Source organism: Hyperolius riggenbachi, chromosome 12 (genome assembly GCF_040937935.1).
Source record: "Hyperolius riggenbachi isolate aHypRig1 chromosome 12, aHypRig1.pri, whole genome shotgun sequence".
NCBI classification, from domain to species: Eukaryota; Metazoa; Chordata; class Amphibia; order Anura; family Hyperoliidae; genus Hyperolius; species Hyperolius riggenbachi.
Window position 1 is genome coordinate 90,834,829 of NC_090657.1, and position 27,843 is coordinate 90,862,671.

The 27,843-nt window shown below is 48.7% G+C and overlaps 1 protein-coding gene and 1 long non-coding RNA gene across 14 annotated transcripts in view; one reads left to right on the top strand and one right to left on the bottom strand.

Annotated features, from left to right (window-relative positions):
• Positions 1–18,212, top strand: part of LOC137541038 (inactive phospholipase C-like protein 2) — a 478,057-nt gene extending 459,845 nt beyond the window's left edge. For all 5 annotated transcript variants that reach the window (XM_068262181.1, XM_068262185.1, XM_068262182.1 and 2 more), the window contains one exon: positions 17,589–18,212. In XM_068262181.1, the coding sequence (XP_068118282.1) occupies positions 17,589–17,777 (189 nt within the window). In that variant the 3' untranslated portion in view covers positions 17,778–18,212. The remainder of the gene's footprint in view (positions 1–17,588) is intronic.
• Positions 11,678–27,843, bottom strand: part of LOC137541048 (uncharacterized) — a 617,426-nt gene continuing 601,260 nt past the window's right edge. For all 9 annotated transcript variants that reach the window (XR_011025074.1, XR_011025071.1, XR_011025075.1 and 6 more), the window contains 2 exons: positions 16,331–16,379; positions 11,678–11,969 (listed from right to left, as the gene is read on the bottom strand). This is a non-coding gene — a long non-coding RNA (uncharacterized lncRNA). The remainder of the gene's footprint in view (positions 11,970–16,330; positions 16,380–27,843) is intronic.

The following is a 27,843-nucleotide window of genomic DNA, read 5'->3' on the forward strand; positions in this document are numbered from 1 at the left end:
TCATTTCATTGGGATAAGTAATAATAAAGTTATAGACGAATGAATGGAAGGAGCGCTGAAAGGTGAAAATTGCTCTGGTGGTCAGGGGGTAAAACCCCTCAGTGGTGAAGTGGTTAAAGTATGCCCATGACTCATCATGACCACGCCCATGTTCCAGTGCGTGGCGACACTCATTTATTTTTGCTGCGCGCGCGGCATGTGGACATATCCCTATTGGAGATTGTCCTCAGAAGTGCTCACAATCTAGCCCCTACCATAAAATCATGCAAAATTTCTAGAGTACATGTGTATGTGAGCCCAAAATGGGGGGAGGAGGAGAGGGGGGCAGGCCCCAAGCTGAAACTTCCTTGGTGGGCCTTTAGTGTCCCAGTCCGACCCTGCCTATCACAATGTATGGCTACAATATTTTATTCGGAAATAAAAGTGCATTTTTTCCGTTTTCCATCCATCACTATTTACAAGCTTATAATAAATTAAAAAAAGAAATATTTCATCTTTACATAGATATTTAAAAAGTTTAGACCCTTAAGTAAATATTAGTTTTTTGTTTTTTTTTTAATTGTAATTTTTTAAAAATTATTATTAAACATTTTATTTGGGTATTTTTGGGAGGGTGGGATACAGTAGCGTGGATGGGGGTAGGCCCTAGAGCTGCGCAGCCGCACTCGCGGCTATGCGGCCATGTTAGTGGAGGCAGGAGAGCCTGGGCCGTGGAGTCGGGAGCCGGCCCGGGTGGGCTATTGAGCGGCGGGGACCTGGCGGAATGGCACAGACTGTGTCCTCCGTACCTTCAAATGTGATGCAGGTATTTCATTTTTATTTATTTTTTAGTTGGCCTCGGAAGTCCTTTAAGGACCTGAGCCCACTGACACAGTTGTGTTCAGCTTTTCAGCATCAATGTTAGAGATGCTGAAATGCAGACACAACTGCGTTAGCGAGCTCAGGCCCTAAGTAAAATTGCTGTGAGCTTTAAATTGTAGATGATGGATACTGAGGGCTTGTCTTCATTACAGCTAATGTTGAGCAGCAATGCCAATATTCTTTTTGCCTTATTTTCACAAAAATAAGTACAATTTTTGCTTCAACAAGCGAAAATTCACTTGAATATTGTAGCTTTCTTTTTCACGTAATATTTGCTGACTTTTGAGGTTAATAGCAAGGGCCCCTTACAAGCTAGCACCAAATTTTCAGGGTATGTTAACCAGCTGAGCGGTCTGGACGAGCTCAGCTCGTCCAACACCGCCAGCGGCTGCCGCTCAGGCCCTGCTGGGCCGATTTTAACGAAATAAAAAGCAGCACACGCAGCCGGCACTTTGCCAGCCGCGTGTGCTGCCTGATCGCCGCCGCTCTGCGGCGATCCGCCGCGAGCAGCGGCGAAAGAGGGCCCCCCTAGCCGCCTGAGCCCAGCGTAGCCGGAACAAAAAGTTCCGGCCAGCGCTAAGGGCTGGATCGGAGGCGGCTGACGTCAGGACGTCGGCTGACGTCGATGACGTCACTCTGCTCGTCGCTATGGCGACGATATAAGCAAAACAAGGAAGGCCGCTCATTGCGGCCTTCCTTGTTTATTCTGGGCGCCGGAGGCGATCGGAAGATCGCCTCCGGAGCGCCCTCTAGTGGGCTTTCATGCAGCCAACTTTCAGTTGGCTGCATGAAATAGTTTTTTTTTTATTTAAAAAAAACCCTCCCGCAGCCACCCTGCCGATTTAATCAGAACGCCAGGGTGGTTAAGGAGAGAAGTGGGTATAAGAGAAAAAATACATTTTTCAAAAAGACCTTATAGTTTTGGAGAAAAACGATTTTAAAGTTACAATAGTAAAAAAGTATACATTTAAATGTGGTAAATTAAATTTAAATTTACACAAGCATTAGGTTGCTACATTATCTATCAAAAGAAAGAGCAATGAATTTTGTGATGGGGTTTCCGAGGGGGTCCATTCACAGTGTGTATGGACCCCCTGGAAACCCTGTGGAAGTGGAAACGCTTCGGTCAGGTATCGCTATACAGCCACAATAAGGCTGTATAAGGATCCCTGGCAACTTTACCTATTTTTTATAACATTTTTTTTGTTGTTTTTTAGAGTGTGGGCTATATATAAAATAAAATAAAAAAAAAAAAAAAAAACGTAGTGTACGCTCACATCAGTCATGTACTGTGTGTCATGCTAAAAGCGTAACGCCGGGTACAATGCTGGTGATAGTAACGGTAATATTGCTGCCTGGGGACGACAGTGGTGGTTAAAATGTATTGAACACTACAGCGAAAGCTCAGGTAAAAAAGGAAATACTTGCCTAAGAAGGAGGGACGCCTCTGGATCCTATAGAGGCTTTCTGGGTCCTCCTGCAGCTGCCTGCTGGGACCCTCCCTAACATTGGGACCACGCGTCTCTTCTGGCATGAGTGCGACTGTGCTGAACCTGCGCAAGCACGCCTGTGCAGTGGCATGGAGCTGTTTGTGCACAAGTGGCTCCGGCTTACTGCACAGGCATTGTGTGGACTGCCATACTTGCCTGAAGGGGAGTGCAGCCCCAATGTTCCTACCGACAAGCCCTTGTCTGTAATCTTCAAGGGGTGCGCGCTCGGTGACTGGGGACCGAGGACAGCATGGGAAGCCTCTATTGGCACTCCAGCTGTGGTGGAACTACAAGTCCCATGAGGCATTGCAATTCTCTGACAGCTCTAAGCATAACTCGGGGAGACAGAGGCATGATGGGATTTGTAGTTTTGTCTATAGGATCCAGAGGCTTACCTCTTCCTAGTTAAGTATTTATTTTGTACCAGAGTTTGTACACTTAAACAGCCTACACAACATGTTTTTTAGTGGTTTTTAGTTAACCTAGAATTGTGGTTAATTCAAGGGACATATACACTGGTACACTTATTGTGAATTTATTTAAAAGTTTGCCATTTATTTTCGGTGTCCTTGCTTACAAGGTTTAGGCTAAGATCACACTATGCAGCAATAATGCAACTCGCACTCTGCACATTGTAACATGCAGATTACTTTTCATAGCACCAAGCTTGCTATAGTAATGTACTCATGAACAGAGTTATCCAGATGTAGAAAGTATGTTGGGATAAGGCCTCGTTCACGTTAGCAAGTGCATATGACCGTGCGCATAACATGCATGACATAGCAGCGCCAGAACTCAATAGCACGCTATGTGCATTGCACTGCTAGTCCTAGTCACTTCAGTGAATGTGTCAGCACTGTTTTTCGCCAAAAATGTGTCCAGCAGTGTGATATCGTAACACTGCTGTCCAAAACATGTCAAGACAGGCAGCAGTAGGGGGCCTATCCAGGGTATCCCAGCTGGGTAGCCAAGCTCCAGATAGCAACGGTGCTAGATTTACAGTGGCTTGCAAAAGTATTCTGCCCCCATCCATGTGTTAGAATGGCCCAGTCAAAGTCCAGATCTAAATCCAATCGAGAATCTGTAAACAGCAGTTTTCAGATCTTGCCACAAACGATGTCCATCTAATCTGACTGAGCTGGAGCTGGTTTGCAAAGAAGAATGGGCAAGGGTTTCAGTCTCTAGATGTGCAAAGCTGGTAGAGACATACCCTAAAAGACTGGCCAGCTGTAATTGCAACAAAAGGTGGTTCTACGAAGTATTGACTGAGGGGGCTGAATAATTACGCACATCCCACTTTGCAGTTATTGATTTGCAAAAAATGTTTGGAATCATGTAAGATTTTCATTCCACTTCTCACGTGTACACTGCTTTGTATTGGTCTTTCACGTGGAATTCCAAATACTTTTGCAAGCCACTGTAGGTAGAGATTAGTGTGAGGATAGGATAAGATAGGCATCACCAATATTCTACTTTTCATTACAGGTGATACAAGAATATCTGTAATTTTACCAATATTCTATTAATTGGCATAATACCCACATTATCAAGCAGTGCTTTTAAATCTATTTGTTCAGTGGTTCTCTCTTACCCAAATAGCTTTTACTTGTAGTCTTGTAAACACGCCAGCTTCCCCTCTTAACCACATAACGACCGCCTAACGCCAATAGGTCGTTTGTGGTTTTCCATGGAAACGGCCGTTCCATGTCAGTTCACGGAGGGTGTCTCCATGAACAGACTGCGAGCCTCCGATTGCAGCTCGCAGGCGAAATGTAAACACGCGGGGAAGATTTACATCATACGGTGCTGCTGTCGCAGCAGCGCCGTTAAGGAGATCAGCGATCTCCGGCCTCTGATGGGCCGGGGATCACCGCAGTCTGATAGGCTAAAGCCTATTGGTACAGAATGAATCACTGTCCTGTGCTGCCCACAGTAAGGAGGAGAGGGAGGGGGAATAGCGCTGCGGAGGGGGGCTTTGAGGAGCCCCCTCACTAAACCAAAACAGTCGGCAGCGATCAGACCTCCCCAGCAGGACATCCCCTAGTGGGGAAAAAAGGGGGGCAGTCTGATCGCCCTGCCTGCCTGCTGATCTGTGCTGTCGGCTGGGGAGCCCACGCCAGATGCGGAGCTGGGGGGGGTCGGGGTAGGACAGGTGCCCCCGGGCGCTAGGTCCCTGAGGGCGCCCAGCTGATCTTCAAGGTTTTTTTTTTATTTTGGGAGGGGAGCAGCGCAGAGAAGAGGGAGAGCTGTGAGCAGCGGTGGAGAAGGGGGGGCATCTCCCCCCTCCTTCTCTCACCTTAGGGGGCTCTCCCTCCCTTGCTGTCCCCTCCACAACTAATGTCCGGGTGGCTGGCGCAGCGGGCGGGACTTACCTCCGTCTCGCTCCAGAGCCGGAAGTTCGGGTCCTGCAGCCGCTGCTTTGGTCTGGACTAGACCAGAGTAGCGGCAAATCCATCCGGCGCTGCGACGAGACGCAGGTAAGTCCCACCCGCCGCTGCCAGCCACTGAGCCACCCGGACATTAGTTGTGGAGGGGAGAGCAAGCGAGGGAGAGCCCCCTAAGGTGAGAGAAGGAGGGGGGAGATGGCCCCCTTCCTCACTGCTGCTCACAGCTCTCCCTCCACTGCGCTGCTCCCTTCATGCTGGGGGACATCTAACTACATATTCTGGGGACATATACCCCTGGCTACATATACCGGGGACATATACCCCCTGTAATGTATTAGACTGAACCAGACTCAGCGGCTCAATCCTAGGCTAGGAGAGCTGGTGCCGGTGCACTCCTCCACGCAGGTACATCACCCCTGCACCACACAGTGATACTTGAATTAATTAGAAGGAGGCACTCCACAGGCTTGAACTTGCGTTCAGTTTATTGCATGTCGATACACTACATGTTTCGGACACCTGATGAAGGGCGGAGCCCGAAACATGTAGTGTATCGACATGCAATAAACGGAACGCAAGTTCAAGACATATACCCCCTGCCTACATATACTGGGCACATATAACCCCTGCCTACACATACTGGGGACACATACCCCCTGCCTACACATACTGGGGACACATACCCCCTGCCTACACATACTGGGGACACATACCCCCTGCCTACACATACTGGGCACATATATCCCCAGCTACATACAGTGGTGTGAAAAACTATTTGCCCCCTTCCTGATTACTTATTCTTTTGCATGTTTGTCACACTTAAATGTTTCTGCTCATCAAAAACTGTTAACTATTAGTCAAAGATAACATAATTGAACACAAAATGCAGTTTTAAATGATGGTTTTTATTATTTAGTGAGAAAAAAAACTCCAAATCTACATGGCCCTGTGTGAAAAAGTGATTGCCCCCCCTTGTTAAAAAATAACTTAACTGTGGTTTATCACACCTGAGTTCAATTTCTGTAGTCACCCACAGGCCAGATTACTGCCACACCTGTTTCAATCAAGAAATCACTTAAATAGGAGGTATCTGACACAGAGAAGTAGACCAAAAGCACCTCAAAAGCTAGACATCATGCCAAGATCCAAAGAAATTCAGGAACAAATGAGAACAAAAGTACTGTAATTGAGATCTATCAGTCTGGTAAAGGTTATAAAGCCATTTCTAAAGCTTTGGGACTCCAGCGAACCAAAGTGAGAGCCATTATCCACAAATGGCAAAAACATGGAACAGTGAAGAACCTTCCCAGGAGTGGCCGGCCGACCGACCGACCAAAATTACCCCAAGAACGCGGAGAAAACTCATCCGAGAGGCCACAAAAGACCCCAGGACAACATCTAAAGAACTGCAGGTCTCACTTGCCTCAATTAAGGTCAGTGTTCATGACTCCACCATAAGAAAGAGACTGGGCAAAAACGGCCTGCATGGCAGATATCCAAGGCGCAAACCACTTTTAAGCAAAAAGAACATTAAGACTCATCTCAATTTTGCTAAAAAAAAACATCTCAATGATTGCCAAGACTTTTGGGAAAATACCTTGTGGACCAACAAGACAAAAGTTGAATTTTTTTGGAAGGTGTGTGTCCCATTACATCTGGCGTAGAAGTACCACAGCATTTCAGCAAAAGAACATCATACCAACAGTAAAATATGGTGGTGGTAGTGTGATGGTCTGGGGTTGTTTTGCTGCTTCAGGACCTGGAAGACTTGCTGTGATAGATGGCTGGACATTCTCCTTCAGGATTTTTTGGTAGACAGTAGAATTCATGGTTCCATCTGTTCATCAACTCAAGCTGAAGTGAGCTTGGGTGCTGCAGCAGGACAATGACCCAAAACACACCAGCAAATCCACCTCTGAATGGCTGAAGAAAAACAAAATGAAGACTTTGGAGTGGCCTAGTCAAAGTCCTGACCTGAATCCTATTGAGATGTTGTGGCATGACCTTAAAAAGGTGGTTCATGCTAGAAAACCCTCAAATAAAGCTGAATTACAACAATTCTGCAAAGATGAGTGGGCCAAAATTCCTCCAGAGCGCTGTAAAAGACTCGTTGCAAGTTATCGCAAACGCTTGATTGCATTTATTGCTGCTAAGGGTGGCCCAACCAGTTACTAGGTTCAGGGGGCAATTTCTTTTTCACAAAAGGCCATGTAGGTTTTGAGTTTTTTTTCTCACTAAATAATAAAAACCATCATTTAAAACTGCATTTTGTGTTCAATTATGTTATCTTTGACTAATAGTTAACGGTTTTTAATGAGCAGAAACATTTAAGTGTGACAAACATGCAAAAGAATAAGAAATCAGGAAGGGGGCAAATAGTTATTCACACCACTGTATACTGGGCACATATACCCCCTGCCGACATATACCCCTGCCTGCATATACTGGGCACATATACCCCCTGACTACACATACTGGTCACATATACCCCTGGCTACCTGTTCTGTGGACATCTCTACCCCTGGCAACCTGTTCTGGGGACATCTCTACCGCTGGCCACCTATTCTGGGGACACCTATAGACCTGAGGCTACCTATTTTTGGGGAACCACTGCTGTCGGATTGAGTGTATTTTGGGGAACTGCTGCCAGGTGAGAGGTGTCTACCATATTAACCACTTGAGGACCTAGGGCTTTCTACCCCTTAAGGACCGGCCACTTTTTTTCCATTCAGACCACTGCAGCTTTCACGGTTTATTGCTCGCTCATACAACCTACCACCTAAATGAATTTTAGCTCCTTTTCTTGTCACTAATAAAGCTTTCTTTTGGTGCTATTTGATTGCTCCTGCGATTTTTACTTTTTATTATATTCATCAAAAAAGACATGAATTTTGGCAAAAAAATGATTTTTTTTAACTTTCTGTGCTGACATTTTTCAAATAAAGTAAAATTTCTGTATACATGCAGCGCGAAAAATGTGGACAAACATGTTTTTGATAAAAAAAAACCCCATTCAGTGTATATTTATTGGTTTGGGTAAAAGATATAGCGTTTACAAACTATGGTGCAAAAAGTGAATTTTCCCATTTTCAAGCATCTATGACTTTTCTGACCCCCTGTCATGTTTCATGAGGGGCTAGAATTCCAGGATAGTATAAATACCCCCCAAATGACCCCATTTTGGAAAGAAGACATCCCAAAGTATTCACTGAGAGGCATAGTGAGTTCATAAGAAGATATTATTTTTTGTCACAAGTAAGCGGAAAATGACACTTTGTGAAAAAAAAAAAAAAAAAGTTTCCATTTCTTCTAACTTGTGACAAAAAAAAGGAAATCTGCCACGGACTCACCATGCCCCTCTCTGAATACCTTGAAGGGTCTACTTTCCAAAATGGGGTCATTTGTGGGATGTGTTTACTGTCCTGACATTTTGGGGGGTGCTAAATTGTAAGCACCCCTGTAAAGCCTAAAGGTGCTCATTGGACCCCTTAGCGCGGTTAGGCTGCAAAAAAGTGCCACCCATGTGGTATTGCCGTACTCAGGAGAAGTAGTATAATGTGTTTTGGGGTGTATTTTTACACATACCCATGCTGGGTGGGAGAAATATCTCTGTAAATGACAATTTGTTAATTTTTTTTACACACAATTGTCCATGTACAGAGATCTTTCTCCCACTCAGCATGGGTATGTGTAAAAATACACCCCAAAACACATTATACTATTTCTCCTGTGTACGGCGATACCACATGTGTGGCACTTTTTTGCACCCTAACTGCGCTAAAGGGCCCAAAGTCCAATGAGTACCTTTAGGATTTCACAGGTCATTTTGAGAAATTTCGTTTCAAGACTACTCCTCACGGTTTAGGGCCCCTAAAATGCCAGGGCAGTATAGGAACCCCACAAATGACCCCATTTTAGAAAGAAGACACCCCAAGGTATTCCGTTAGGAGTATGCTGAGTTCATAGAAGATTTTATTTTTTGTCACAAGTTAGCGGAAAATGACACTTTGTGAAAAAACACAATTAAAATCAATTTCCGCTAACTTGTGACAAAAAATAAAATCTTCTATGAACTCGCCATACTACTAACGGAATACCTTGGGGTGTCTTCTTTCTAAAATGGGGTCATTTGTGGGGTTCCTATACTGCCCTGGCATTTTAGGGGCCATAAACCGTGAGGAGTAGTCTTGAAACGAAATTTCTCAAAATGACCTGTGAAATCCTAAAGGTACTCATTGGACTTTGGGCCCTTTAGCGCAGTTAGGGTGCAAAAAAGTGCCACACATGTGGTATCACCGTACTCGGGAGAAGTAGTACAATGTGTTTTGGGGTGTATTTTTACACATACCCATGCTGGGTGGGAGAAACACCTCTGTAAATGACAATCTTTTGATTTTTTTTACACACAATTGTCCATTTACAGCGGTATTTCTCCCACCCAGCATGGGTATGTGTAAAAATACACCCCAAAACACATTGTACTACTTCTCCCGAGTACGGCGATACCACATGTGTGGCACTTTTTTGCACCCTAACTGCGCTAAAGGGCCCAAAGTCCAATGAGTACCTTTAGGATTTCACAGGTCATTTTTGTTTCAAGACTACTCCTCACGGTTTAGGGCCCCTAAAATGCCAGGGCAGTATAGGAACCCCACTAATGACCCCATTTTAGAAAGAAGACACCCCAAGGTATTCCGTTAGGAGTATGGTGAGTTCATAGAAGTTTTTATTTTTTGTCACAAGTTAGCGGAAAATGACACTTTGTGAAAAAACACAATTAAAATCAATTTCCGCTAACTTGTGACAAAAAATAAAATCTTCTATGAACTTACCATACCGTCTTCAGGGCTCCACTTCCCGGCCGCCTCTGTGCGTTAGGCGGTCGGGAAGTGGTTAAGGGGGCATTCTGCCTATTTATGTGAAATGCTGTCTATTTATGTGCCTCATGACAGCTGAATTTGTCTTGTTGGGGGCCTCATGGTTACTGAATTTGTCTTGTTGGGGGCCTCATGATTTGTTGGGGGCCTCATGATCGCTGAATTTGTCTTGTTGGGGGCCTCATGATTGCTGAATTTGTCTTGATGGGGGGGGCTCATGATTGCTGAATTTGTCTTGGAACATGCTGGAAGGTACATATTGAGGGAGGGAGGGTGGGTGAGCCTGCTAACTTCCTGTACATTTGGCTCCACCCATACCCACATTATATGGTCACGTCTCTTTTTTGGCGCTGCGCACGCCGCAGCCTTCACCTTAGGGGGTGCATTAATAGTCTTTGTCCCCGGGCGCTGAAAGCCCTAGCTACGCCTCTGGCCCACGCAGCACTGATCAGCGAAAAATCCCCTGGTCCTTAAGTGGTTAAGGTAGCCACTAATGGTCCAATTTCTATCGAAATATCGTTCGAGCGATCAGAAATTCTTATCGGAAGAAAAATTGTTCACTACACCATCATCGAACCAATCTTTGCTTCCAGTCTATCACAACTAACTAGAAAATCCAAAATTTGGTGTGACCAAAATCCAGTCGGACAACTATCAATTACGAATGATTATAAAAATAGTGCCCATGAATGGAGAATATTTACAATCCGATTAGAATTTCTGATCGCTCAAACGATTTTTCGCTAGAAATTTGACCGTTAGTGGCCACTAACAATCCAATTTCTAGCGAAAAATCGTTTGAGCGATCAGAAATTCTGTTCGGAAGTGAAATCGTTTACTACACCATCAACAAATTAACCACTTGAGGACCCACCCTTTACCCCCCCTTAAGGACCAGCGCTGTTTGTTTGGATCTGTGCTGGGTGGGCTCTGCAGCCCCCAGCACAGATCCGCGGCCACACAGAGCGATCAGATCGCCCCCCTTTTTTTCCCCCCTATGGGGATGATGTGCAGGGGGGGTCTGATCGCTCCTACCTGCAGGCATGTTGCGGGGGGGGCACCTCAAAGCCCCCCTCCGCGGCGACATTCTCCCCCCTCCCTCTCCTACCTGCTCCCCCGGGAGATCTGGGTTGCACAGGACGCTATCCGTCCTGTGCAGCCAGTGACAGGACGTCCCCTGTCACATGGCGGCAATCCCCAGCCGCTGATTGGCCGGGGATCGCCGATCTGCCTTACGGCGCTGCTGCGCAGCAGCGCCGTACAAATGTAAACAAAGCGGATTATTTCCGCATGTGTTTACATTTAGCCTGCGAGCCGCCATCGGCGGCCCGCAGGCTATTCACGGAGCCCCCCGCCGTGAATTGACAGGAAGCAGCCGCTCGCACGAGCGGCTGCTTCCTGATTAATCAGCCTGCAGCTGGCGACGCAGTACTGCGTCGCTGGTCCTGCAGCTGCCACTTTGCCGACGCACGGTATAAGCGTGCGGTCGGCAAGTGGTTAATCTTTGCTTCCTGTCTATCACAACCAACAAGAAAATCCAAATTTTGGATCGACAAAAATCCAATTGGATGACTGATTTTATAATTGTATGTAATCGACTGTGTCCATCAATGAAGATTATTTACAACCAATCCGATCAGAATTTCTGATCGCTCGAATGATTTGTCACTAGAAATTGGACCGTTAGTGGCCACCTTTAGGGCTCTGGCACACAGAGCGTTTTGCGGGTCGTTAAAACTTTCATATATGTGCAATAAAATCGTGGTAAAATTGGCGTGATCACTATTTTTTGAAAAATCATTATTTTGCAAGTCTATGGAAGCATTTTTTTTTTAAATTAAAACTACCTGCAAAACACTCTCCTGTGGCAGGGCTCTCCTAGGTCCCTGGTAGCCTAGTCCTCCTCCCTCCCCTTCTTTTTTAGATTGACAGCAAAATGCAAAGCAGAAGTGGATAAGTATCTTTAACCTTTCCCTGTTCCTGCAATGATTGCAGAGCTTTGACTTGCTCCTCATACAGACTCTGGCAGGCATTTCATTGGATGCAATAAAAAAAAGTCAAATCCATTCCACATTTTAATTTTTGAATAGCATACAAAGTTTACAGAGAGTCACATAAAGTATATTATGCAGGTTATAGAAACAGTATTGCTCATATTATACACCTAGCATATACATTGGCTGTATAATGCCCATGCCTGATTCTATGGGCGGGGAAAGTAGGTCATTGCATCGGTGGGGGGGGGGTTGAGTGGAAGCAATGTGCTTATTGGAAGCTTTCACTCACCTCCCGGGGTCCACGTGCCGCATGTCTTTCCTGGTTCTAAGAGTCCTATAACAAGGTAACAGCACCCCCTGTGATGACATGATGGAATTTGGTGTTAGGGTAAGATTATGCTCGGGAAGGGGGGATGCTTTGGGTGGAAAGTTAAAGGCAATGGGGTGTCAGTAATTAGAAAACAGGAGTTAATGTTAGGCATTTGGATAGCCAATAGTTAGAATTTCAGATGACCAATATTTTATCGACATTACCCAGCGTCCAAGCAAACAGGTGCTCCTATAAAACATACTCCTGGCCTACCTCATCTTTGTAGCACCCAACAGAGTCCCTTGTGCAGGACATTGAGCGCAGCAGAGAAGGGTGCCAGTGTATGGGAAATATTTCACATTATTAAATGGTTACTGTTTCCTGCATTGAAATACATTTTAAGAAGTCATTCCATCACCTCTATGGACGGATAGACATGCACCATTCTGAATATGTAAAGATGCGAACAGACGCAGCCTAAAGGTGGCCACACACAATGCAATCTGACTGTACAATTTTTATACACTTACCAACATCCATGTAATATAACACCAATAGATTCACTGTGACTTGGATATATTTTTCATACTACATAAATGTGGCAAGATTGGTGATTGATTGTACAGTGAGATTGCATAGTGAGTGGCCAGCTTTACAGGTAATGGGGGGTAGATGCTACATGCAGGGGTAGATTGGCTGTTCTTAATAATATGACCATAATAAATAGCGAGACCTACATTTTTGTTTTGTTTTATATATGTTACGGCCAGAACCCGAAGTTGGCCAGAACTAGAAGTGGCCGGCCACTTCGGGTTCTGGCCGGCCAATGTGCGAACTGGCCGCTGCGCTGCGGCCAATGTGAGAAATGCAACAATTCCTGTAAGGTTAATGTTATGTTGTGGCCGCAGTGCAGCGGGCAAATGTATCACATCTTACTTTATTCAATGAAATTAAGCCGCCGGCTTTTTCTCTGCCTCTCTCCTCCCCCCCGCCTCTCTCTCCTCCTCCCCCCGCCTCTCTCGCTCTCCTATAGGCAGCCGGGCGGGGACACGCGTGTCCCCTCCAGAGTCGTTCGTCGCGGCAGGGGAATCCTGCCGTTCTTGCAGAGCGGGTGCTGGCAGAAGCAATTTCTGCAGCCTCCCCGCTCTGCTCTCCTGCCGCGAGGAACGACTCTCGGGGACACGCGTGTCCCCTCCGGCTGGCCATAAGAGAAGGAGAGAGAGGCGGGGGGGGGAGGAGAGAGGCAGAGAAAAAGCCGGCGGCTTAATTTCATTGAATAGATGGTCACACACTACCGAATAGGTGAGGTACCAGGGAAACACAATCACACACTTGCGTCCAGAAGGACATAACCCTATAGGTACAAAATAGTAAAAATTATAATTTTACTGTATCACTAAAAGTTTTAAAATTGGAGGTATTCGGTTTCAGAATCCCTCACTGTGTGGGCTTCAGATGAGTATCTGTTGTCAGAGTGTGGGGGTCTTTGCTGATCCCCCTTATCCCATAGCGAAAAGTCTCATGGGAAGGTGTAGCTATCCCACACTCCTGTGACCACTGACCACACAGTGTGTGTTTTGCTCGGGGACAGTAGAGATAACCTGATCAAGAATATAGCTGATCTGGTTCAACCACCAACTATCGAGTCCCCTCACACACTGACCCAATGACGGATGGGAGCAGCTCTGACTGGGGCTTATATGATGATGGGGGGTATTGTGTAATATATGTAAATAATTGATGTAGGTTATGTAATATATGTACAGCACGCTTTCTGATGAAGCCTCTTGGTGAAACATGCACATGTTAAAGTCTTTGTACAGCACCTAGCACTTTATGTTTGTATATACCCATCCGTCATTGGGTCAGTGTGTGAGGGGACTCGATAGTTGGTGGTTGAACCAGATCAGCTATATTCTTGATCAGGTTATCTCTACTGTCCCCGAGCGACACAGACACACTGTGTGGTCAGTGGTCACAGGAGTGTGGGATAGCTACACCTTCCCATGAGACTTTTCGCTATGGGATAAGGGGGATCAGCAAAGACCCCCACACTCTGACAACAGATAGTCATCTGAAGCCCACACAGTGAGGGATTCTGAAACCGAATACCTCCAATTTTAAAACTTTTAGTGATACAGTAAAATTATAATTTTTACTATTTTGTACCTATAGGGTTATGTCCTTCTGGACGCAAGTGTGTGGTTTCATTGAATAAAGTAAGATGTGATACATTTGCCCGCTGCGCTGCGGCCACAACATAACATTAACCTTACAGGAATTGTTGCATTTCTCACATTGGCCGCAGCGCAGCGGCCAGTTCGCACATTGGCCGGCCAGAACCCGAAGTGGCCGGCCACTTCTAGTTCTGGCCAAACTTTGGGTTCTGGCCGTAACATATATAAACCTGCATAGCAACCTTTTTTTCATACATCAGGTGACTTGGCGGCTGATCGACCATCCGATTTGATTATTATAAACTGAATCAGATGTAAATCGGTGCTGCTAAGTGCAAGCCTAATCGACGATGTGATCAGTTTCGAGATTGTTTGCATGAATCGGTCAGACATGCTGCAAGATGTAGGGCCGACTTGCTTGATCGGATATGTTGCGGATATGGGGTGCTATCCGAACGAGTGATGAAATCCCTGACGCTGCTCCCCTAATGTGTAACTCTTTCCTGACCGCCTAACGCCATCGTGAAGGTGGCAGCCCCAGGGCCAATAACGCCGAAAGGTGTCAAGTCCTGGGGCGGGATTATAAGGAGATCGCACGCCAATGTGCACGCACCCCCGCTTGAGTGACAGAGCTCCGCTCCATCATCAGTCTCCCAGCAGTGATCGCCACTAGCAGACTGTTAGATGGCGAAACTGCTGTCCATTCACATTGTACAGGGCTGCAATCTATGGCAGCGCAGTACTGGGAACAGGCCTGTCACTCGGCTGCCCCCTGGAAAGGCTCCAAATCGCGATCCCCCCTCTCATAGGCTGATGCTTATGAGAGAGGATTGCTGTGATTGGCTAGTGAGGGGGGGGGGGGGGGGGAGGAGAGAAAAATAAATTTAAAAAAAGTAATTTTCAATTCAAATAAATTAATAAAAAAAGTAAAGCCTGCAGCAGCAATCAGAGCCCACAAACAGAAAGCTCTGTTGGTGGGTAGAAAGGGGGGGAGGGGGGGGGATTCACTTGTGTGCCAAGTTGTATGGCTCTGCAGTGAACTATTAATGCGGCAGAGCACTAAATTGTAAAAAATAGCCCGGTGACTAGGGGGTGTAAGCCTATGGTCCTGAACCGCTATACATTACCTGTCAGTGTCTAGGCAACACGTGCCCTACGTGGTTGCCTAGTAAGGGCGGGCGTGTGTGTGTGAGACGTCACACATTCCCCCATGTTACTAGGCGTGGTTACATGGGGCGTGCATGTATGGACAGCAGAGGGAGCCTTGCATTCATAGTCTATGAGATCTGCAGATCCTCATACACACCTTGTTTAACTGACATTCATCTGCATATCTGACAATCATCTGCAGATTTGAAAATCCATCCTGGTGGATCTGATCTGTAGATAAATGTCTGTTAAACAAGGTGTGTATGATGATCTGCAGATATCATAGACTATGAATGCATTTTGCAGGAACAGATCTTTTGCAGATACTGATCTTTTGAATGTCTACAGCATCTTTGTGTGCAGCATCTTGCAAAGATTTCTGTCTGATGGGGAGTTCAGCGCCATAGAATAGACTGTGTAGAGTATGGCTCTCATACTACATGGAAGGGGGTAAGATTGGTCTGTGATCTTTCATTTTCCAAAGACTATGGTCTGATGTGTGTATGAGCCTTTAGAGACACAGGCTCAGCAGGAGTTGGGCAACTGGTATTATTTTAAAAGGAAAAATCCATATCCTTAGTTTAGGTTCCCTTTAGGGATGGATTTATCTTAAAGGAAAGAGAAAGTGATATGAGATAGACATGTGTATGTACAGTGCCAAGCACATAAATAACTATGCTGTTTTACTTTTTTTCTTTCTCTGCCTGAAAGAGTTAAATATCAGGTATGTAAGTGGCTGACTCTGTAGTCACTTCCTGTCTGAGTCAGGACTGTGTGACCCTCACTGATGAGAAATTCCCCTTGTTATCTCTTTCTTGCTCTCAGAAGCCATTTTCTGCTAGGAAACTGTTTTATACTTGGAATTTCTTATCAGTGAGGGTCACACTGTAGTCACTTCCTGTCTGAGTCAGAACTGAGTCAGCCACTTACATACCTGATTAACTCTTTCAGAAAGAAAAAAAAAAAAAGGAACACCACATAGTATTTGTGTGATAGGCACTGTACATACACAGGTCTATCTCATGTCACTTCAGGTATCCTTTAACATACATAACAGTAAAAGCAGAAGCTTGTGTACTTACAGGAGGCAAACTGCCAGGTGCAGCTCCACAGCTGAATGTTCATTTGTTTCTGGATTAGAAAAAAAAGGGTCTTATTTACAATGTGTTATACTAAAAAATCGCTAAATTAAATGATCACTGTGAAACACGGTAACATTTGAAAAGTATACATACAAAATGTACCTTTCTTCCCAAGTTAAATGGACTATAAATGACTTTTTCCCCTTATGTTGCTGTCACTTTACGTAGGTAGTAAAAAAAAAGCAGACCGATTTTGGACTAGACCATCTTCTTATGGATGATTCTCCATATCTATATTGCCAAAAGACAGTTGTAATGCCCAGTGAGGGTGCAGCTGCACACAACAGTCCATGACGTACTAAGAGACAAGACTCAGAACATTTATATTGCACTTTTCTTCAGGCGGACTCGAAGCGCCAGAGCTGTATCCACTAGGGTGCACTCAGTGGGCAGTAGCAGCGTTAGGGAGTCGTGCCCAAGGTCTCCTTACTGCATTGGTGATGGCTAACGCAATCTTCTCAATCTTACTGTCACAACAAGTGGCAGCCTACCAGGCGGGGGTGAAGGAGAGGGAAGGGGTTACGTGCAGTGTGGGCCCTAAGGTGGGCGTGCATTTGCAGCGATCGGACGGCTGCGCACAGCAGGGGAGGGGGGGGGGGGGGGTCCTAAAAAGAATGGAGCACTCCCTGGAAAGGATCTGCACAAAAATTCTGGCCACCCTACTTGTCTGAATGCTATTTTGGTAGTTGGGCTGAGCAACTACCCTTCATTAGGTGCTTTTATAAATTGAGAAATACCCGAGAATCCTCCATAAAGAGATGAACTAGTCCAAAATCTGTCTGTTTTTTCACTACCTCCTGTAAGTGACAGCAAGATACGGAAAAAAAATTTATAATGCATATTTACTCTCAGGGAAAATATACTTTTTTTTTTTTTTTTAGTAGATTTCACATTTTCCCATTTTTTGCACTAGTTCTCCTTTAAAAAAAAAAAAAAAAAAAAAAGCTATACATTCCCTTTACTTTGGTAAATGAGATGCTGATAATTTAAGTTTTAATGCAACACTTATGCAGCTTGGAATTGGTCAGATTTATTCTACGGTTTACATTCATAAGATTTAATGAAAAAAGGAATAATGATGCTGGCACAATTGTGTTAAAATTGTAGAATTTGTTACATTGTTGCTCATTGCCTCCAGCACTTGTCACTTTGCTATATGCTTCTCAGAGACTGATTGTTCTGTCTCATCACCCCACAGGGCCAAGCGGATCTCCTCAAACATGCCAAGAATGAAGCTGTGGACCACGTCAGACAGATCCACCACGCCGGGCAATCGTGTGGGATAAGCCAGGACAGCTACCATTCTCCCTCCCCTGATGTGTTTAGGCCAAGAGGAGCCCTGGAGCCCATCCCTGAAACTGACACCGGGGGGAGCACCGGCTCTTGAAGATGCACTCAGATGCCAGCATAGAACCTAACCCCTTGCATGGCAGACCCCTCTGCAGAATATTGCTGTGCAGTGTGTTGCAGATGTGTCACTCAGCTACAGGGTAAATGTTAGGATCACCCCACTTAGTGGCCCCCATTACCACCATCCCTTAAGACACATTGTGACATTTCCTGCAGAACCAATCTGTGGATTTCTGAAAGATGCTTGATTGGATACACAGCAGTGCAGGACAGACTTAGAAGACATACAATTTATTTTTGTGCACTTACAGAACCAGCCTCACTTCCCCTCAGTCTGCACCTTTCCCAAAGCAGTGAAGACCTGGGAGGGGAAGAGTGTATTGCTACCTCTGTTTACGTTCTCCTTGCCCCATTCTCTATGTAGTGTATGACAACACTCGTGGAATAAAAGACACTTGATTTGATCTTACAATTTGGCGTGTGTCTCTTTCTTGGAGGTCTTTGCCTTTCCATTAAGAATACAAATCACTTAGCTTAAGGCTCAATGGGTGGGTCTGTCACACCTGCCTGGATTACATCATCCTGCTGCAAAGGAGGAATGTTCAGATAGCTCTCTGAGATAATTGTCCACCATATTAAGTTGCGTACACATGCACTACTGCCGCCAACGACGGGTCTGTCAGACCCTCCCGCTGGGTGGACGTTCAGCCGACAGTAGCACATGTGTACGCACTGTCGGCGGACTGATAAGGCTGTTTCTGAATGTCCGCCCAGCGGGAGGGTCTGACGGACCCGTCGTTGGTGGCTGAAATGTGTGTATACGCACCTTAATGAAATGTTAACACTAATGGCTAAATCAACAAATGGTTTCTCTTACCTCTTCAGGTGGCCATTAACAATGCAAATTTTAGTAAACGATCATATATTTGATACAAACATTCAGAAAGAAAGAGAAAAAAAAATCTTATTTAATCTATTCTCAGCATTACAGAATCCAAACTATTCCGAATATCATGTGGTTCAATCAGTTCTTCAACTGGTTAAGGTTCTTGGCCATAGAATATACATACATGATTGAAAGCTTCTGCCTGTCACCAAAGTTTATGCACACACACCTGCTCAAAAGTTATTAATTGCTTCTATAGCAAATTGCAATTAATAAAAAAAATTAGAGGGTAAAAAAAAGTTAAGTAACAAGGTCAAAGTAGATAATAAAGTGGTTGCTTTTTCAGTGAAATTGTAACCCTTTACTAGCTCATAACACCAGTATACCTGTACCTTTTTATACACCTTTAACCACTTCAGGACTCAGCCTTTACTCCCCCCCCCCCCCCCTTAAGGACCAGCGCTGATTTTGCTGATCTGTGCTGGGTGGGCTCTACAGCCCCCAGCACACATCAAACAGGCAGAGCGACCAGATCGCCCCCCTTTTTTCCCCACTAGGGGGATGATGTGCTGGGGGGGTCTGATCGCTCCTGCCTGCGTGTGGCTGGCTGGCAGGGGGAGGGGGGGCACCTCAAAGCCCCCTCCACCGCAGGATTCTCCCTCTCCTCCCTCCCCCGGAGATCGGAGGCTGCACAGGAACGGATCTGTCCTGTGCAGCCTCTAACAGGCTCCTGCCTGTCATGTGACAGTGATCCCCGGCCGCTGATTGGCCGGGGATCGCTGATCTAGTACAACGTTGCTACTGTTAGCAGCGTTGTACAAATGTAAACAAAGCGGATTATTTCCGCTTGTGTTTACATTTAGCCTGCGAGCCACGATCGGCAGCCTGCAGGTTATTCACGGAGCCCCCCGCCGTGAATTGACAGGAAGCAGCCGCTCGCGCGAGCGGCTGTTTCCTGATTAATTAGCCTGCAGCCGGTGACGCAGATGTGCGTCGCTGGCCCTGCAGCTGCCACTTTGCCGACGCACGTTATGAGTGCGTGGTCGGCAAGTGGTTAATGACTGATGTCTGTAGCGACTGGATATGATCACTAGGGCGACAGTTCAGGGCTCATTACACTACAGCTGCATTGCATTGCCACTGCCTAGTGATGCATTTGTACAGCACTGTGGCCCTTGAAAAGTCACTTTAGCAATTGCATCCAATCGCTGACATGCAGGCGAAATATAGCGAATGTGGGATCTACCATATATTCCAGCTTATAAGACGAACCCCCAACTTTTCCAGTTAAAATATAGAGTTTGGGATAAACTCGCCGTATCAGACTACCTCTCTTCCAACGCACACCAAATAAAAAATAAAGTCATCATATACTGGTGCTATGTATGAACAGATACTGGTGCTGTACTGTATGTGGTACCCAGGATAGAGGCGATTGACTGGTCAACTCTCCCTCTCCCAAAGTGGATTGGTCAGCTCTCCCTGTTTATCAGAGAGGTATGGAATAGATTGCACTGTGCCCATAAAACACGACTTTTTCGCCCTTCTGGCCCACCCTTGTATCCTATTTACCTCTTCTCTGCCTCTCAAATCTCGCACATGTGCGCCTGCACCGCTTCACTACAGTCCTCAGCAACGAGATCTGAGCGTTGGTAACAGGATAGGGCGTATCACCCGGCATCAATGACACCCTGCGTATAAGACGACCCCTGACTTTTCAGAATATTTTCTTGGGTTAAAAAGTAGTCTTATACGCCAGAATCACTTAGATGGTATAAGTAGTGCAAAAGCTATTGCTGTATCAATACTGCTGAAATGCCAAAATTGTCAGAACCCTTAAAGTGTACCCAAGGGGAACCTTGGGTCAATAGTCAAATACTTACCTAAGAACAGGGAAGCCTCTAGATCTGGAAGCTGAGCATGGACCCCCCCAAAGGAATACGACGAGAGCTTGTTGTATTCCAAGCACAAGTGCAGCGTACTGCGCCTGCCCAAGCACTACCGCCCCTGTGCCGCACTGCGCCTGCCAGAGCAGTGCACTACCACCCCTGTGCCGCACTGCGTTGGCCCGAGCACTGCCGCCCCTGTGCCGTACTGCGCCTGCCAGAGTAGTGCACTACCGCCCCTGTGCCGCACTGTGCTTGCCAGAGCAGTGCACTACCGCCCCTGTGCTGCACTGCGCTTGCCAGAGCAGTGCACTACCACCCCCGTGCCGCACTGCGCCTGCCCGAGCACTACCGCCCCTGTGCCGCACTGCGCTTGCCAGAGCAGTGCACTACCGCCCCTGTGCCGCACTGCGCTTGCCAGAGCAGTGCACTGCCGCCCCTGTGCCGCACTGCGCCTGGCAGAGCAGTGTACTGCCGCCCCTGTGCCGCACTGCACTTGCTAGAGCAGTGCACTACCGCCCCTGTGCCGCACTGCGCCTGCCCAAGCACTACCGCCCCTATGCCGCACTGCGCCTGCCCAAGCACTACCGCCTCTGTGCCGCACTGCGCCTGCCCAAGCACTACCGCCCCTGTGCCGCACTGCTTGCCAGAGCAGTGCACTACCGCCCCTGTGCTGCACTGCGCTTGCCAGAGCAGTGCACTACCACCCCCGTGCCGCACTGCGCCTGCCCGAGCACTACCGCCCCTGTGCCGCACTGCGCTTGCCAGAGCAGTGCACTACCGCCCCTGTGCCGCACTGCGCTTGCCAGAGCAGTGCACTGCCGCCCCTGTGCCGCACTGCGCCTGGCAGAGCAGTGTACTGCCGCCCCTGTGCCGCACTGCACTTGCTAGAGCAGTGCACTACCGCCCCTGTGCCACACTGCGCCTGCCCAAGCACTACCGCCCCTATGCCGCACTGCGCCTGCCCAAGCACTACCGCCTCTGTGCCGCACTGCGCCTGCCCAAGCACTACCGCCCCTGTGCCGCACTGCGCTTGCCAGAGCAGTGCACTACCGCCCCTGTGCCGCACTGCGCTTGCCAGAGCAGTGCACTACCGCCCCTGTGCCGCACTGCGCTTGCCAGAGCAGTGCACTACCGCACCTGTGCTGCACTGCGCCTGGCAGAGCAGTGTACTACCACCCCTGTGCCGTACTGCGCCTGCCAGAGCAGTGCACTACCGCCCCTATGCCGTACTGTGCTTGCCAGAGTCTGTGCACTACCATCCCTGTGCCGCACTGCGCCTGCCCAAGCACTACCACCCCTGTGCCGCACTGCGCCTGCCAGAGCAGTGTACTACCGCCCCTGTGCCGCACTGCGCTTGCCAGAGCAGTGCACTACCGCCCCTGTGCCGCACTGCGCTTGCCAGAGCAGTGCACTACCACCCCCGTGCCGCACTGCGCCTGCCCGAGCACTACCGCCCCATGTGCCGCACTGCGCCTGCCCAAGCACTACCGCCCCTGTGCCGCACTGCGCTTGCCAGAGCAGTGCACTACCGCCCCTGTGCCGCACTGCGCCTGCCAGAGCAGTGCACTGCCGCCCCTGTGCCGCACTGCGCCTGGCAGAGCAGTGTACTACCGCCCCTGTGCCGCACTGCACTTGCCAGAGCAGTGCACTACTGCCCCTGTGACGCACTGCGCTTGCCAGAGCAGTGCACTACCGCCCCTGTGACGCACTGCGCTTGCCAGAGCAGTGCACTACCGCCCCTGTGCCGTAATGCACTTGCCAGAGCAGTGCACTACCACCCCTGTGCCGCACTGCGCTTGCCAGAGCACTACCACCCCATGTGCAGCACTGCGCCTGCCTGAGCACTACCGCCCCTGTGCCGCACTGCGCCTTCCAAAGCACTACCACCCCTGTGCCGCACTGCGCCTGCCCGAGCACTACTACCCCATGTGCCGCACTGCGCCTGCCTGAGCACTACCGCCCCTGTGCTGCACTGCGCCTGCCCGAGCACTACTGCCCCATGTGCCGCACTGCGCCTGCCCGAGCACTACTGCCCCATGTGCCGCACTGCGCCTGCCTGAGCACTACCGCCCCTGTGCCGCACTGCGCCTGCCCGAGCACTACCGCCCCTGTGCAGTAAGCCAGAGCTGCTCGTTCATGAAGAGGAGTGTGGTTGCCATGGCAGGGTGGGTCCTGGGCTGTGGCAGTTGTTTGCAGAGCAGCCTGTAAAGCTTCTATACAGAGGCTTTACTCTCCTTAACCACTTGATGACCCACCCTTTACCCCCCCTTAAGGACCAGCGTGGTTATTAGTGATCTGTGCTGGGTGGGCTCTACAGCCCCCAGCACAGATCAGGGTGCAGGCAGAGAGATCAGATTGCCCCCCTTTTTTCCCCCCTATGGGGATGATGTGCAGGGGGGGTCTGATCTCTGCTGCCTGCGTGTGGCTGGCGGGGGGGGGCACCTCAAAGCCCCCCTCCGCGCCGAAATTCCCCCCTCCCTCTCCTACCTGTCCCCTACCCGGTGATCCGGGCTGCACAGGACGCTATCCGTCCTGTGCAGCCAGTGACAGGACGTCCCCTGTCACATGGCGGCGATCCCCGGCCGCTGATTGGCCGGGGATCGCCGATCTGCCTTACGGCGCTGCCAGTGGCGGACATACGGCCGTGCAGGCCGTGCCGCCGCACGAGGGCCCCTGAAGTTCCGTTTTCTTCAGGGGCCCATTAAGTATTTTTTTTTTTTTAACATTTTTTTTTTTTTTTTATATATTTTTTTTTTTTATATATTTTTTTTTAATTATTTTATTCCCCCGGGGGGCCCCCCGACTCCTATCCTCCCTCCCTCACCTCGGGGGGCCCCCCTCCCGATATGCGTGGCGGGAGAGCGAGCGAGCGAGCGGCAAATGCAGGAAATCTTCAGGGCTGTCCAGGCATCCGCTAGAGGCCCAGCCGCTTAGTCTCCAATATGTCTCCAGTTGGAGACATATTGGAGACTAAGCGGCTGGGCCTCTAGCGGATGCCTGGAGAGCCCTGAAGACTTCCTGCATTTGCCGCTCACTCTCCCGCCGCGCATATCGGGAGGGGGCCCCCCGAGGTGAGGAAGGGAGGGAGGGAGGGAGGATAGGAGTCGGGCCCCCCACCCGGATAGCTACCCACCCGGCTACCTAACCACCTACCCACCCGGCTACCTACCTACCCACCCACCCACCAGGCTTCCTACCTACCCACCCACCCACCAGGCTTCCTATCTACCCACCCGACTACCTAACCACCCACCAGGCTTCCTACCTACCTACCCACCCGGCTACCTACCCACCCACCCACCAGGCTTCCTACCTAACCACCCACCCAACTACCTAACCACCCACCCGGCTACCTACCCACCCGGCTACCTACCCACCCACCAGGCTTCCTACCTAACCACCCACCCAACTACCTAACCACCCACCTGGCTACCTACCCACCTACCCACCCGGCTACCTACCCACCCGGCTACCTACCTACCTACCCACCCGGCTACCTACCTAACCACCCACCCGGCTACCTACCTAACCACCCACCCGGCTACCTACCGGGCTAGTTACCAACCCACCCACTAAGGCTACCTACCCACCCACCAGGCTACCTACCCACCCACCAGGCTTCCTACCTACCCACCCGGCTACCTACCCACCCACCAGGCTTCCTACCTACCCACCCGGCTACCTACCTAACCACCCACCTGGCTACCTACCGGGCTAGTTACCAACCCACCCACCAGTCTACCTACCCACCCACCCGGCTACCCACGCACCCACCAGGCTACCTACCTACCTACCCACCCGGCTACCTACCTAACCACCCACCCGGCTACCTACCTAACCACCCACCCGGCTACCTACCGGGCTAGTTACCAACCCACCCACCAGGCTACCTACCTACCCACCCACCAGGCTACCTACCTAACCACCCACCTGGCTACCTACCGGGCTAGTTACCAACCCACCCACCAGGCTACCTACCTACCCACCAGGCTACCTACCTACCCACCCACCGGGCTACCTACCTACCTACCGGGCTAGTTACCCACCCACCCACCAGGCTACCTACCCACCAGGCTACCTACCCACCCACCCACCAGGCTACCAACCCACCCACCCACTAGGCTACCTATCCACCCATGGGAGCTGCGCGCCGGATGGAGGCTGGGACAGGAGGTCTGCTGCTGCAGGTGAGTAAATGTTTTTGTTTTATTTATATTAGCAGGTGTATGTTCTGGGCAGGTCTGCCACATGATTGCATGTATTTTCTTCGCTAATCTGCCGACATGATTGCATGTATTTTCTGGGCATATCTGCCGACATGATTGCACGTATTTTCTGGGCATATCTGCCGACTTGTTTGCACGTATTTTCTGGGCATATCTGCCGACTTGATTGCACGTATTTTCTGGGCATATCTGCCGACTTGATTGCACGTATTTTCTGGGCATATCTGCCGACATGATTGCACGTATTTTCTGGGCATATCTGCCAACATGATTGCACGTATTTTCTGGGCATATCTGCCGACATGATTGCACGTATTTTCTGGGCATATATGTGTATTTTCTTGAGAAAACCTGCACAATTATGTGAATTTTCTGGGGAAAGGTCACCAAAACTTGGGCCCACTGTCTTTGTGTTGCACTTTTCAAGGGAACCTGAGGTCAGAATAATATTGAGGCTGCCATATTTCTCTCCTTTTAAGCAATACCAGTTGCCTGGCTGCCGTGCTGGTCCTCTGCCTCTTATTCTTTCAACCATAGACCCTGAACAAGCATGCAGCAGGTCAGGGGTTTCTGACAATATTGTCAGAACTGAGAAGATTAGCTGCATGCTTGTTGCTGGTGTAATTCAGTTTATTACTGCAGCCAAATAGATCAGCAGGGCCGCCAGGCAACTAGTATTGTTTAAAAGGAAATAAACCCTCACCCCGGGTTCGCTTTAAGTTACAGTTAGCTCCGCCCTTATCCGGTCATTACCACGCCCATTTTTTTGCCGCGGCGTCTATCCACTATTTTATGCCGCGGCGCGCGCTGCAGGTTGTAGCCACGCCCATATTTTGACGCGGCGCGCCGCAGGTCATAGGGGGCCCACAATTACAATTTTGCACAGGGGCCCACTGCTGGCTGTGTCCGCCACTGGGCGCTGCTGCGCAGCAGCGCCGTACAAATGTAAACAAAGCGGATTATTTCCGCTTGTGTTTACATTTAGCTTGCGAGCCGCCATCGGCGGCCCGCAGGCTATTCACGGAGCCCCCCCGCCGTGATTTGACAGTAAGCAGCCGCTCGCACGAGCGGCTACTTCCTGATTAATCAGCCTGCAGCTGGCGACGCAGTACTGCGTCGCTGGTCCTGCAGCTGCCACTTTGCCGACGCACGCTATAAGCGTGCGGTCGGCAAGTGGTTAAAGAGAACCTGAACTGAAAATAAAAATGTCAAAATAACCCTATAGAGGTCATACTTGCCTCCCATATAGTCTGCTCATCAATCTCTTCCTCCTCCTCCTCTGCATCCCATGTTAACACTGATCGAAGGAATTCTCTGTCCTCCATTTTGAAAATAGCCATTACCTTGTACCGGCTTCCTGGTCAGCACACTGTTAAACAGTTATATCGCCCACTTGAGCCATAGGGAAACATGGACATTACCTTGTTGTAACTGACAGCAACTGGTATATTTAAGTTCTGACAAAATGTTGTCAGAACTGGAAGGGATCACTGTAAGAAGAAAATGGTGAGCTTCTGAGAGGAACTGACAGTGAGGTAAGTATGCAATATTCATTTGCAGCTACATCATGTGTTTATTTTAAAATAAATTTTACTCAGTTCAGGTTCCCTTTAAGTATTTGATTATTTTTTTTACCCGAGTGTCCCCTTGGGTTCAAATAAGGGGTTAAGGAAATGATTAGTGATGTTCAGGATCTTCTGTAACCACCATCTTTCACATAATACAATTTATATTTGATCAAAAATACAATGGTTTCCTAAATAGTACTGGATACCAATAATGGGCACCTTTAGAGATACCAGTTCAGTAGAACAACACTAACTCGTAAAAGAAGCAGTAACAGGCTAGAGCTATGCTTGGTAAATTGGAAAGTTCATGATGTATCTGACATTCTGTACAATTCCCATTCACATCAGTCTAGGTGGAGAGATTTAAAATGGGACCCTGGCAGCCAGGAAAAAACTTTTCTTCATGAATTATCACTGTTTACTTATTCTCTACCTTAGCCATAAGGAAAGATTATTCATGAGATAAGGGCCCATATGCAATTAACTTTCTCCTGAGTTCTGTCCTGAAATTCTCACACCATGTCAATAAAATGCCTTGTAAAAGCTCTTTCACACTTAGACGTTGCGTTTGATGCAACGTTATGGTCGCACAACATGCCCCTAACACAATGCATGTGGGTTTTGAAGTTGGACGTTGCTTTAACCACTTGAGGACCCACCCTTTACCCACCCCCCACCCCCCTTAAGGACCAGCGCTGTTTGTTGTGATCTGTGCTGGGTGGGCTCTGCAGCCCCCAGCATAGATCAGGGTGCACGCAGAGCGATCAGATCGCCCCCTTTTTTCCCCCCTATGGGGATGATGTGCAGGGGGGGTCTGATCGCTCCTGCGTGCAGGCTAGTTGCGGGGGGGGGGCACCTCAAAGCCCCCCTCCGCGGCGACATTCACCCCCCTCCCTCTCCTACCTCTCCCCCCGGTGATCCGGGCTGCACAGGACGCTATCCGTCCTGTGCAGCCAGTGACAGGACGTTCCCTGTCACATGGCGGCGATCCCCGGCCGCTGATTGGCCGGGGATCGGCGATCTGCCTTACGGCGCTGCTGCGCAGCAGCGCCGTACAATGTAAACAAAGCGGATTATTTCCACTTGTGTTTACATTTAGCCTGCGAGCCGCCATCGGCGGCCCGCAGGCTATTCACGAAGCCCCCCGCCGTGAATTGACAGGAAGCAGCCGCTCGCGCGAGCGGCTGCTTCCTGATTAATCAGCCTGCAGCTGGCGACGCAGTACTGCGTCGCTGGTCCTGCAGCTGCCACTTTGCCGACGCACGGTATAAGCGTGCAGTCGGCAAGTGGTTAAAGTACGTTATGTGTATCGCGGTGCGCCGTTTTCGTCACATACTGATGGAACGAAAACCAAAGGAGGAGGAGAGGCTAGCACCGATCGATATTCTCAAAGCTTAAACTATATCAAAGGTGTATATATACAAACACTGTGTGCAGAAAGGGAATAGTATATGACTATAATGAATAATTGACAAGACTTTTCCCCATAAACACCGCACCACAGCTGGTTAGAAAAACACCCCCCTCTCCAGTG